Consider the following 12,779-nt stretch of genomic DNA (forward strand, 5'->3'; position numbering starts at 1 on the left):
TCCCTCTCTCCCTCCCTCCCTCCCTCTCTCCCTCTTTCCCTTCCTCCCTCTCATCCTTTGTTTTGCTTTTTATTATTATTTTTTTGGCTATACTGACAGTGCTCAGGACTTATTCTTCTTGACTCTGTCCTCAGGTATTACTTCTGACATTGCTCAGGGGAACCATATTTTGTGCTAGACGAGTTAGTCCTATGAAAGGCAAGAACCTTAACACCTGTACTGTCTTAGTTTTTGGTCCCATGCTGTTTCTGATTTTATGTTTTGGCAGTATCTTCAAGGAAAGATACTTCAGTGTAGTATGTTATCAGTTTTGGGACTAAATGAATAATCAGTGTTTAAAATATTTTTGTTTGCTTTTTAACTGTATACCATCTAATACTTTAATCATATTTTCCTTTTTATTGTCTGAATTAATACCTAATTTTTTACTTGCCTAGTTGTCTTCACATGCGTATTATTTTACCCCAATAGAATTGTAAATTTTATAATTTGTTTAAAATATTTTGATATTTGTAGAATTTTTTTCTTTTAGAAATGACCTCTGAAGGCCCTTAAGTTTCTACTTAATTTTGCACAGCAATTTGCTATCTCTCAGGGAATTCTCTTTTGACTTTTCTTCTTATCTTAGAATTCTTGCTTCTCCTGCCCTTCCCCCTTCCTTCTGCCATCTCATTTGTAGAGTGCAGCTTCCAGCAGCTTACCGAATAACGTGGTTAGGGCAGGAAACAGTTTTGGAACCTTCATATATAAAGGCATATAGTTTTACATTTATACTTTGTAATTTGACAAAAGAATTTTTAGGTTGTAATTTTTTCTCACCCCACCCCCTTGGGTATAATTTTAATCTAGAAATTTAAAAGTAGTCTCTTTTCATTACTCTGTTTTTTCTAGCATTACTATTTAAGATGTCTGAGTTCATATAATTTCCTCAATTATGTGACCTCTTTTTTTTTCCATGACCACTTTTAGCATTTTTCCTTAGTACTCTAAAATTTCAAGATGTATATTATGTTGATTATGAATTCTTTTGGTAAACTTTTTTTCTGGGATGAAGTTATCATTTTCTGTATTTTTAAAAGTGTTTTACTTTGTATATTAGTATTCCTAGATCTGCTTTTATTTTGAAAAATTTCTTTTATTCTACTTGTATTTAGAACATTGATTAGGTGTATCTTTCATCTCTATGAAATTCTTCAATTACAATGTGATTTATTTTTTCCTCCCACCCCCTACAGTATGATTTTGATGAATTTTCTTTTATTTTGTTTTTGGGCCACAACTAGTGTGCTTAGACATTATTCCTGGCTTTGCATTTAAGAATTATTTCTGTAGTGTGGAGCACCAAATAGTATTGTTGGGGGAACAAATCCAGGACAACCGTGTGCAAAGCAAGCGCCTTACTTTCTGCACTATCATTCTTGCAATGTGTGATTTTTTTTTTTAATTTGGAAGAACTTTTTCTTTCAGTGATGTCTTCAAAATGTATCTTGCTTCATTTTAGGTTTTCATTTTGGGTTATTTCAAATTAACACAGATGCTGCTTGAAGATTAAAAATATTTCTTTTTTCTTTTTTTTTGGTGTGTGCTTTGCATTGTTTTTCTTTTATTTACTTGTATTTTCTGAATTCTTTTCTGTATTCTTTTTCAAATTTCTCAGCAGCTTGATTTGTTACTACTAAATGTATTTTCTAAATGAGCAGTGCTATATATTTTATTATTGCTTTGTTTTCGGTCCACACTCAGTACTACCCAGGGGCTATGCCTAGCTCTGCTTCATGCTGAGACGGGCCCCCACTTCCTGCAGTGATCAGGCTGGAAGTTGAATCTTGACCTTCTGCATGCAAAGAATAAGTTTTATTGAATTATCTCTAATTACATATCTGTGTTTATATCGCTATATCTATATAGTAAAATATATATGTATGTATATGTTTATGTGTATATATATGCACACACATACAGCAGGAGAAGGCATGAGAGAATCTGAATAGTGTTCAGTTCCTTTTCTTAGATGAATCAATTATATAATTTCCTTTTACTCACATGGAGGAATGAATTGTGGATGGGTAGAGTGAGAAAATAAATTCTCACTTTACTTCCTCTATATTAGTTAATTTATTGAATGAATATGCTTAAAAGTGAAGTTTCTTTTTGTAAGTAAAGTAGAAGAACATATTAGATAGTGTGCTTTAATAAGTGCTATAGACACTTTTGTTAATTCTTTGTAGGTTAAGATTTGGGAATGTTCTAAGCTTTTGTTAAATGTTTAGGTATCAGATTTTTAGAAATAAAATTTTTTGAAATTTTCAGCATATTTTCCTTTAAATAAATGTCTATTGGGGAGGATGGGTTCTATAGTTATTTTCATTACTAATTGTTAACTTTTAGTTAATAGCAAAATATCTCCAATTGCAGTAGCATAAATCATTTATTATTGCTCAGAATCACTGAGTCATCTTTTATAAACCAAGGCTGGGAGGCGGTACTGTTTATATAGACTTACAAAAGCCAGTGAGTTTCTGGGATTAGTAGGAATGACTGTTTAGCTGTTCCTTACCTTCTTTTTTTTAGCACTAGTATGGAATTCCTTTACTATGTATTACATGGTAGTATGTAAACCATAGGTGAATCACAACGAGAACAAATGGAATATATGATATGAGGCTTCTTGAGGCCTTGCCCTGAAACTTCTACTGTCCCTCAACCTTATTCTGTTTCCAAAGTAAGATCTATAACTAAGCCCAAATTAGGAAATATAAATCTCCCATAACTGTTCTGAAGACATGGCCAAAGGTTGTGGATATTGTGAAGGGTGATGATTTAGGGGTCAATAATAAAATCAACGCTGTAAAATACAATCTTAAATACATATTTTCGATTACTAAGGTTAGAAAAATGTTGACTTTTAACATCTTTTTGAAATTGAAACATTGATAATTTTTATTTTATTACATTAACATAAAATTTTTGTAGTAATAAAATATGCTTTGTAGAGGGAGAAAACTATTATGAATGGCCTTGTAACCATGATATTTAAATTAAAGAAAAATAATGCCATATAAAAAGTAAAGAGACAAATTTGATAAGATATATTTAAGATACAAACTTTTTTTTGTTTGTTTTTGGGTCCAACCTGTCGATGCTCTGGGGTTACTTCTGACTCAGTGCTCAGAAATCACTCTTGGTAAGCACTCCTGGGGACCATATGAAATGCCAGGATTCGAACCACCACCTGTCCTGAATCGGCTGTGTCAAGGCAAACACCATACTGTTGTGCTATCTTTTTGGCCTCCTAAGCTGCAAAATAAAATTATTATTATTTTTTTCTTTTTGGGCCACACGTGGTGATGCTCAAGGGTACTCCTGACTATGCATTCAGAAATCGCTCCTGGCTTGGGGGCCCATATGGGGCACCGGGGGACTGAACCACAGTCTGTTCCAAGTTAGCACCTCCAAGGCAAATGCCCTACCATTTGCGCCACAACTCTGGCCCCATGATGCAATTTGGGGGGGTGGGTGTTTGGGTCACACCCAACTGCGCTCAGGGGATACTCCTGGCTCTGTGCTCAGAAATCACTCCTGGCAGGCTCGGGGGACCTTATGGGTTGCTAGGATTTGAACCACTGTCCTTCTGCATGCAAGGCAAATACCCTACCTCCATGCTATCTCTCTGGCCCCTATGCCAATTTTTTTAAGTGAATAAAAATAGTTTTATTTTGTTCTTTTAGCACTGTGGTTACAACATTGTTCATAGTTGAGTTTCAGTCATAGAATTTACACCACCCTTCACCAGTATATATTTCCTGCAACTAAGTCCCCAAGTTTCCTTCCCGTCTAAAATCAATCACCCACCTGCCTCTGGGGCAGGAATTTCTCTTTCTCTCTGTCTCCTCCTTTCTTCTTTTTGATACTGTGATTTGCACAATTGTTAATAAAGAGTTACCATGCATATCACTTTATTCCCTTTCCACACTGAGTTCTTGTCCAAAGTGATCAGTTCCAACTATCATTATCATAGTGGACCATTTACTACCCTAACTACACTCACCTATTTCTGTGGCAAGCTTCTGACTCAGGATTGGACCTCATGATCCTCTTCTCTATTATGTTGATTTTATTAGTATACTTATACTTTTCTCATTTTCCACAAATAAGTGAGTTAATTATATTTCTATGTGTCTTCCTCTGACTCATTTCATTTCAGCATAATGTTCATATCTATCCATATATAAGCAAATTTCATGAATTTATTTTTCCTAACATAGTATTCCATTTATGCATAGCATTCCATTGTGTGGATGTACCACAGTTTCTTTAGGTACCCATCTTTTCTCTGACACTTGGTTTGTTTCAAGTTTCTGGCTATTGTAAATAGTGATGTGACAAACATAGGAATGCAGAGGGATTTTCTGCATGGTGTTTTTGTGTCCATAGGGTTTATCCTTTGGAGTGGTATTGCTGGATCGTATGGAAGCTCAAGTAATTTCTAGTTTTTTGAGGAATATCCATATTGCTTTCCAAAAAAAAAGCTGGACCAGGGATAAATTCTCCCTGCATCTGCGCCAGCACTGGTTGTTCTGTTCTTATTGATGTGCCCCATTCTCTAGTATGATAGATCTCATTGTTATTTTGATTTGCATCTCCCTGTTAGTGATTTGGAGCATTTTTTCATGTGCCTTTTGGCCATCTGTATTTCTTGTTTGAGGAAATGTCTTTTCATTTCTTTTCCCCATTTTTTGGGATGAGATTAGATTTTTTTTTTCTTGTGAAGTTCCATTAGTACCTTGTAGTATATAGATGTATACAATTGGTTATTTGCCTATAAGTATTTACTCTGCTCATTATCTCTTACCTATAAGCATTAGTAGTTTTGATCTTCCTAGTCCCTAGTCAAGGAGAACTTGTCAAACCAGGAAAAAAATGTCAAACCAGGAAATTCCTTGGTTTTTAAGATAAAATCTAAAATATCACATCCCTGATTGCCTTCTTAGATTTATGTCATCTTACTCTCTTTTCTATTTCTATTTCTTAGACCGTATATATCCCATTGGTTTTCTTTAAACTATAAAACTCTTTACTAAACCAGAGACTTTTATATACTAGAGGCTGCTTGCTATTGCCTTAATATTTTTCTCTTGATCTCTTCCTGGTTCATCCTTAATTATCCTTGAGTCTTATTATTTAGATATTATATCATTAGATAGGACTTTTTCCCTTAATTCTTTTCAATTTAAATTTAGGTTTTGGGGACTGGAGAGGGAGTGTAGAGGTTAAGAACTTGCCATAAATGCATCAGGTTCCCAAACATTTCTGGATAAAGCCCTGGAGACCTCAAAGCACCACTGTTGTGGCCCTTGTAGTTTCATGCATTACAGGGCCTGAGCAGCATCGACCACATTCTTGGTTTTCTTATTGAATTTCTGATCTGGTTGGCTATAAATCACCAGGAGGCTCTGCTAGGCCTCCTGAACAAAATGTTTGGGAATGATTTGTATGAATATTTACTATATATCTTTGAACTGTATATTTTTTGACAGTAGACAAATTTATTTTGAGCAGGCTGGATGATTGTTGAGAGGTGTGTGTGTGTGTGTGTGTGTGTGTGTGTACGTACATGTACAGTTGGCAAGATGCTTAGGGCTTGCTCCTGTCTCTGCACTCAGGGATAGTTCGTGTGTGTGTGTGTGTGTGTGTGTGTGTGTGTGTGTGTGTGTGTGTGTACGTATACGTACATGTACAGTTGGCAAGATGCTTAGGGCTTGCTCCTGTGTGTGTGTGTGTGTGTGTGTGTGTGTATGTACGTACATGTACAGTTGGCAAGATGCTTAGGGCTTGCTCCTATCTCTGCACTCAGGGATAATTCCTGTAATTCCTGGTGAGCTCAGGAGACCATATGAGGTAGCAAAGATTGAACTTGGGTTGGTCACTTGCAAGTTGCTCTACTCTATTCCCCAGAATATTTATTTTTGTTCACCTTTTTTTTTTTAACCAATGCTGGATAATTTTTCCTTTACATCTTAAAAACAAAGGTCAGTTTTATTAGGAAACCATCATCTATGTTCGATTATTTTTATCTCATATAAAATGTGAAAAATATGTCATTGAATCAGTAGAATCTGCTATAATAAGCACTGTTACAATAAGGATTATGAAAGAGTCAGTTCCCAATTTCCTGAAACTATAACATTAAAAACATGTAATTATTTCTTGTGGGGGTTTTGGTGCTTAAGCACCTTACGCAGCACCCCAGTGATGCTTAAGGGCCTCGGGGATCCAGTGCCACTTGGTCCAGCAGTGTGGCCCTGATGGCTTTACTGATAGGTACTGGTAATGATGAACTGCTCCAACATTGTAGTACTGGGGCCATCAGGGCTATACCTGGTGATACTTCGGATCATGTGGTGACAGAAGTTGAACCTCTTATTGGACTAGGCTTCCGGTCAATCCCCATTGAGCTACTTCACTGCCTTCCTATTTTTAGTTTGTTTGTGATAGCATTCACTTATTTGAAATGTTTTTGCATAATGTTTTTTCTTTTGGTTAGCTGGACAGGTTGTGAATCAAATGAATAAGAAGCTACAAACAGGCTTTACAGAACCAGAAGTGTTACAGATATTTTGTGATACCTGTGAAGCTGTTGCAAGATTGCATCAGTGTAAGACTCCAATAATACACCGAGATCTGAAGGTATGAATGGCTTTTTTTACATTTAGAGTTAAATGTTCCTAGATTATTTTAATTTGAGCCACATTTTTTTTTTTTTTTTTGGATCACACCCGGCAGTGCTCAGGGGTTATTCCTGGCTCCAGGCTCAGAAATTGCTCCTGGCAGGCACGGGGGACCATATGGGACGCCGGGATTCGAACCGATGACCTCCTGCATGAAAGGCAAACGCCTTACCTCCATGCTATCTCTCCGGCCCCTGAGCCACATTTTATTGCCAGCACTAAAATCTGTTTCTCTGTTACATTACATATTCCATTTCCTAAGGCTCTCTAAAGATTGTAGAATTGAAATTATTCTTTTCCTGATATTGAAAATCTCTAGGTTGGCTATAGTAGGGAACTTAGTGTTTCCTTCTTGGCTTCTTTTATACATAGTTAGGTGACTTTCAAAAGTTTCATTTCAAAGTGATCATCACTAACACAGGTTTAATATCCTCCCATACTATTTCTAGTTTAGCATTTCTCATTCTTCTTGTATACCATATTAAGCATCAGTATTTTCTTTATATACTAAATGGGTTTTTCTACTCATTGTTTGCAATATAATTATAGTTTTATGTAATTTATAGTAATTTTGTGTTGGTTGTCTTTAAGGTCACGTTATTTTGCCTCTCATAAGTACTGAGCATTATTGTGACAAAAGTTCTCAAAAGATTGAATATACCTATTTAACAGGAATATTGAATATTTGATATTCCTATTAAGTAAGAATATTGAATTTGAATATTATACATTTTTTAGTGATGACCTCACACATATCACCTAGAACAATTGGTAGCCTCTTTTTTACCCAGAAACACTAATAAAAATTTATTTTCCTTTATGCCCAAAAACGCTTTATGCCAATGGTTAACCTTTTCCTCCACACTCTCTCTGCTCAGATCTATATTCTCAGTCTTGTCTAGAGTTGCATATTTATCATTATAATCAAGCATTCCTGCTCTTTATCCACTATACCTGTTAATAGTAGTTGTCACTTTCATTGGCATTACATAATCCACTGAGGGAGAGCAAGTATCCTTACCTTTTGTGGGGATATGTCAAAGCAGTTAGAATAGTGTCTGGCAAATAGCAAGATCAGTGTTGTAATTCAAATACAAACTTTATGAATGATCATACAATGTTCATAAGACACCAAAGATGATTTAAAGTTTTTAAAATGTTACTTGCCTATTAATAAAACTAAATTATTAATTAAAGTATCATATAGAGAAACATAGTGAAAGGATGAAAGTTTCCAGCTTTCAAAAAAGTTGAGTAACTCTAATCTTTCCTTAATTTGGTTAGTTTCTTTAGTATCAAACTTTTACCATTTCCCCCAATATTTAGTATTTTTTTTTTTGTGCTTTCACAGCTCATTAACTTTTTCATTAAATTTAATGTTTTCAGCAGATACATTTAGATTTAAAATCAGAGAAGATAATGAACTGCATAGTTTTATATAGATCATATTCATGTTACATGTTTTTATAATTTGTATAAATGTAGATAAATTTGTGTATAAGTTATTTTGTTTTACTGATACTTCTTGTGCATAGGTTTTATTTATTATTTTTTGTTGTTGGGAGGGCTCCCAAATGAACCTTACCAGTGATTTTCTGCCATTTGGACATATGGTTCAATGCAAGGGCCTGAAGATAGGATACAGCTTAATCCTTACAGTGCTAAAGGTAAACAGAGCCACATCTGTTTGTATTTGGAGCCTCCAGGCTCGCACCTGGCAATTTCTGGGAGCCAGGGATATAGTGTTGGGTATCAAACCCTGTTTGGAAACATAACCTCTATCTTGTTTCCTGGCCATTGTATACAGGTTTAAAAATGGTTGAGTCTATAGAAAAATATGTTAAAACTAATATTAACAATTTGAGGTGTAGAGAAATTGAATTCTCTGAGATGATCAAAAATAGGAAATATTGAGAAAAATGGTGATAAGTAACCATTATTGAATATTTACTATATTGTCTCAAGCACTTTATATGTTTAGTTTATTTAAAATTTTTACTATAATCCCACATTAAATAAATAAATATCTTTCAAATTTTTTAGATTAGGGAGCTAAATTACCAGAGTAGCTTAGCAAATCACTCTAAGGTACACTAATAAATAGTAGAGTTGGGTTTTGAACTGTGCTCCCCTGTTTTGGAAACTTACATGACTCTAATATTCAAGGCATATAGTAAAATTTGTTTTTAAGTGTAACTTTTTTTTAACTAACAGCCCAATTTTATTTTATTTTATATTTTATTCTTTTACAAGTTGTTCATGATTGAGTTTCAGTGATAAAATGTATGATAGCCTTCACCATTGCACATTTTCCACCATCAATATCCTATTTCCCTCCCGCCTCCCCCTCTACGCTCTCCCCTACCTGCCTTTGTGGCAATTTTTCTTTTATCTCTTTTTTTTCTTATAGAAATTATGGTTTTCAGTATTGAAGTGTAACTTTTTTTTTTTTTTTTTACCACTCAGACTACATCGTTTCCCTCTACCCTCTCCAGAGGAAAGGGAGAACGATCATCAATGGCAAAAGGCAGTTGCAGAAGCGACACCTAGAGCCGGCTTCACGCTCAGGAGAGGACGCTTTGGCTCCTCCTCGTGGGTTCGGGTGCTCTACACGATCAGAGAAACTTCTCTAGTCACATACTATAGAAATGATCCCTGAAAGTATAATCTTGAAGTGTAACATTTTTGATAAAAATAATATAATGACCACTAAACATAGATTTTTATGGGTTTACAGTAATACTTGTATTTTATAAGTAATACTTATTTTATAGATAAGCCAAAATATCAGTAAAGGAGAAAACAAAATGGAGATATAGTATATAGTTTGACTTCTACTAGTTCTCTTTTTCGTATAGCCAGTGTTTAGAGAAGATTTCATGGGTTTCTTAGCCCCTTAAAAAATCACCTTAGGTTGGGAGACTCACTTTTATTCTTTTAGAGAGAAACAGAAATAATAAAATATACTTCTCTTTGATGAATTTCTTTCATCATAACTTAAGGTATCTTTTCTTTTCCCACTCTTCCTCTCTCCCTCTATTACAAACCCTTCAATATTTAATATATTACATTTTTTTTAAAAAATAATTTTTACTTTGAAACACTAACACTTATTTTTCTTGTCTTAAGGTAGAGAATATTTTGTTGAATGATGGTGGAAACTATGTACTCTGTGACTTTGGCAGTGCCACTAATAAATTTCTTAACCCTCAAAAAGATGGAGTAAATGTAGTTGAAGAAGAGATTAAGAAGTAAGTTCCTGTTTTTATTGTCCTTTGTTTGATGAATAGCTTCCTAAACTTGAAACTTTGACTAGCTTCTAATGAAAATCGTACATATTCCACTTGTAGATTTCTTTAAAAATCCACATTGTAATAAAATTTACCAAGAAATTTAACAAGATATAATAATTGATGAAATAATTAATGGGAGTTTTATGTAATCACTTAGATCTAGCTTAACATATTTCTTTTATGTGATGCAGAGATTTGAAAATTAATGCTGTAGCCCATGCTTTGCATTCAGGAACTGTCGGTTTCATCCTTGGCATTCCACGTATCTCTTAAGTACCAACAAGAATAGCTCTTGAGTTCTGATAGGTGTAGCCCTAAAGCTTAATTTAAAAAATAAATTTATTTTTAAATTAAATTAAAATTTTAAAATTCTAATGATATCTTTATTTAAGCACCATGATTACAGACATGTTTGTAGTTGGGTTGCAGTCATAAAATATTCACCCCCTTTCAAATTTATTTTAAAAAGTGCTTAAATTCTAAATGTATTAAAAACTGGAAGATATTTTATTTTTCAATAGTGTGTTGGAAAGCCAGTAGAAATATGTCAAAAATTTTTTTGCCACACTCAGGGATCCTCATGTCTTCAGGATGTACTCCTGGCTCTGTGTGCAGGAATCACTCCTGGTGCACTCAGAGGGGACTATATTGGATTCTGGGGATAGAATTTAGGTCACCTGTGTGCAAGGCGAACACCTTACTTGCTGTACTATCTTTCCAATTGTACTTTATTTTCTTAATTTTGTACTATCTATGGTTGCTAATCAGAAACAATTCTTCCCTGACTTTTTTTTTTTAATTTTTTTGGGGGGCCACTCAATAACTCAGGGGTTATTCCTAGCTATGCGCTCAGAAATGGCTTTGGACTTGGGGGACCATATGGGATGCCAGGGATGGAACCCAGGTCTAGGTCCCTCTTGGGTTAGCCACATACAAGGCAAATATCCTACCACTGCACTCTCTCTTTGGTCTCTCCCTGACTTTTCTTGATGTAACTTTTGAAAACAGAAATTTGTAAATAGTATACTACATTAATAATTGATATGGGGTGTAGAAAAATCTTTCATAATAGGAAACTAAGTAGTTTCTTTTTCTAAGTTGTTGTTCTTCACTTCACAAATTTCCAGTTGCTTAAGCCTATGTAGTATTATCATTGAAACTATAATTTATATTTTGGATTAGTTTATGTGGAACTGGTATTCTTTCAGCCTATTGGTATAACACTAGAGATTTCTAGACTTTTATTTGGGGAATTTAGCTTATGATGGTTATATTAGATTCATAAAGCAAACTGCTTTCTAATTATGAATGTCCTGCAGAACACAAGACTAATAGATTAATTGCTTCTTAGAGATACATGTGCATATGTAATTTAAGAAATTATTGGATTTTGATATGTATGACTGCTCTAGGATTCTATTCAGGTACCTCTTCTTGCTATAAGTTTTATTTCTTGCTGTTGAACTATGAAGTTTAATTAAGATTTAGTAGACCTTTGCATTAGTGATAAAATTAAGCTCTGGAGGTATTTTTATGTTTTTCAGCTCAGTTGAGAAGTTAATGATCTGTTTCTTTAATCAACAGATATTCACTAATATGTAGTGGATAGTAATCTTGATAGAGCCATAAAGCAGTACGGTAAAATCCAATTTGCTGTCTTGTAGTTTATATTCTGGTGTTTGGGTTTTACTAGTGTCATTCCAAATTATCTTATCCAGTTTGGGTATTTGGAAAAAAGTAAAATGATAGGAAGTTGAACTTTAAGATATTTTATATATGGCGCCGGGGCAGTGGCTCAGCGGTAGGGCATTCGCCTTGCTTGCGGCTGACCTAGGATGGACTGTGGTTCGATCCCCAGTGTCTCATATGGTCCCTCAAGCCAGGAGTGATTTCTGAGTGAATAGCCAGGAGTAACCCCTGTGCATCACTGGGTGTGGTCCAAAAACCAAAAACCAAAAAAAAAAAAAAAAAAAAAGAAAAAGAAAAAGAAAAAGATATTTCATATAAAACAAAGCCTATAAATGAACCTCAAAATTAGGAATTATCTCCATAGTTTGATATGCTGTCTTGAAATTGATAACAAGTTCATTAAAATTTATAAAGAACGGGAATTTTACATTGATAAACAATTATTTATAGTATCCTTTAGTTGTTGTTTTGGCCACACCCACAAATTGTTAGCAGCATTTATTTTATTTTTTTCTGTATAAGATACACTTGATTGTAAGATGCACATGGTTTTTAGATGTTCTCCTCCCCAGCACTTAGGCTTTAGCTCCAGGTGGCATTTGTTCCATCAGGCACACTGGTGGGGGAAGGTGCCTCTTATGGTATGAAAAATGCGGTACTCCTGACCCTGCACTCAGGGATTACTTCTAGTGATCAGGGGACCATATAGAGTACTTCAGATAGACCTAGAATTGGCTGCTTGCAGTGCTTTCTCTTTGGCCCTATTATTCACAGTATCTTTTAACTTCAAGTAACTTTTGATTTGGAAATTTTTACTAAAAGTACTGTTAACATATTTAGAATTATGACTACCACATTATTTTAAGGAACAATAATTATAAAATAAAATATAACATAAATTTATATTATAGTACATAAAACAAACTAATCAATATTTTGAGAATTGAAGTTATACATTAAAATTAATAAAATGGTCTGGTAGGGATAATTTTATGGTCAAGTTATATTAGTTTAAAGTATAGTTTAAATTAGTATAAAATGTATATTTAGTGATTAGTGATTTAACATT

At 34.3% G+C, this 12,779-nt stretch overlaps 1 protein-coding gene and 1 non-coding gene across 2 annotated transcripts in view; one reads left to right on the forward strand and one right to left on the reverse strand.

The window, feature by feature from the left end:
- The window catches only part of BMP2K (BMP2 inducible kinase), a 108,621-nt gene that overhangs the window by 41,993 nt on the left and 53,849 nt on the right, over window positions 1–12,779 (forward strand). The window contains exons 4-5 of the mRNA XM_049790307.1: window positions 6,545–6,687; window positions 9,858–9,979. Of these exons, the coding sequence (XP_049646264.1) occupies window positions 6,545–6,687; window positions 9,858–9,979 (265 nt within the window). The remainder of the gene's footprint in view (window positions 1–6,544; window positions 6,688–9,857; window positions 9,980–12,779) is intronic.
- LOC126032854 (small nucleolar RNA U3) lies at window positions 9,186–9,399 on the reverse strand. The gene has a single exon (XR_007504022.1). It is a non-coding gene; the product is annotated as a small nucleolar RNA U3 (small nucleolar RNA).

This window comes from Suncus etruscus, chromosome 16, assembly GCF_024139225.1.
Source record: "Suncus etruscus isolate mSunEtr1 chromosome 16, mSunEtr1.pri.cur, whole genome shotgun sequence".
In the NCBI taxonomy this organism is placed as follows: Eukaryota; Metazoa; Chordata; class Mammalia; order Eulipotyphla; family Soricidae; genus Suncus; species Suncus etruscus.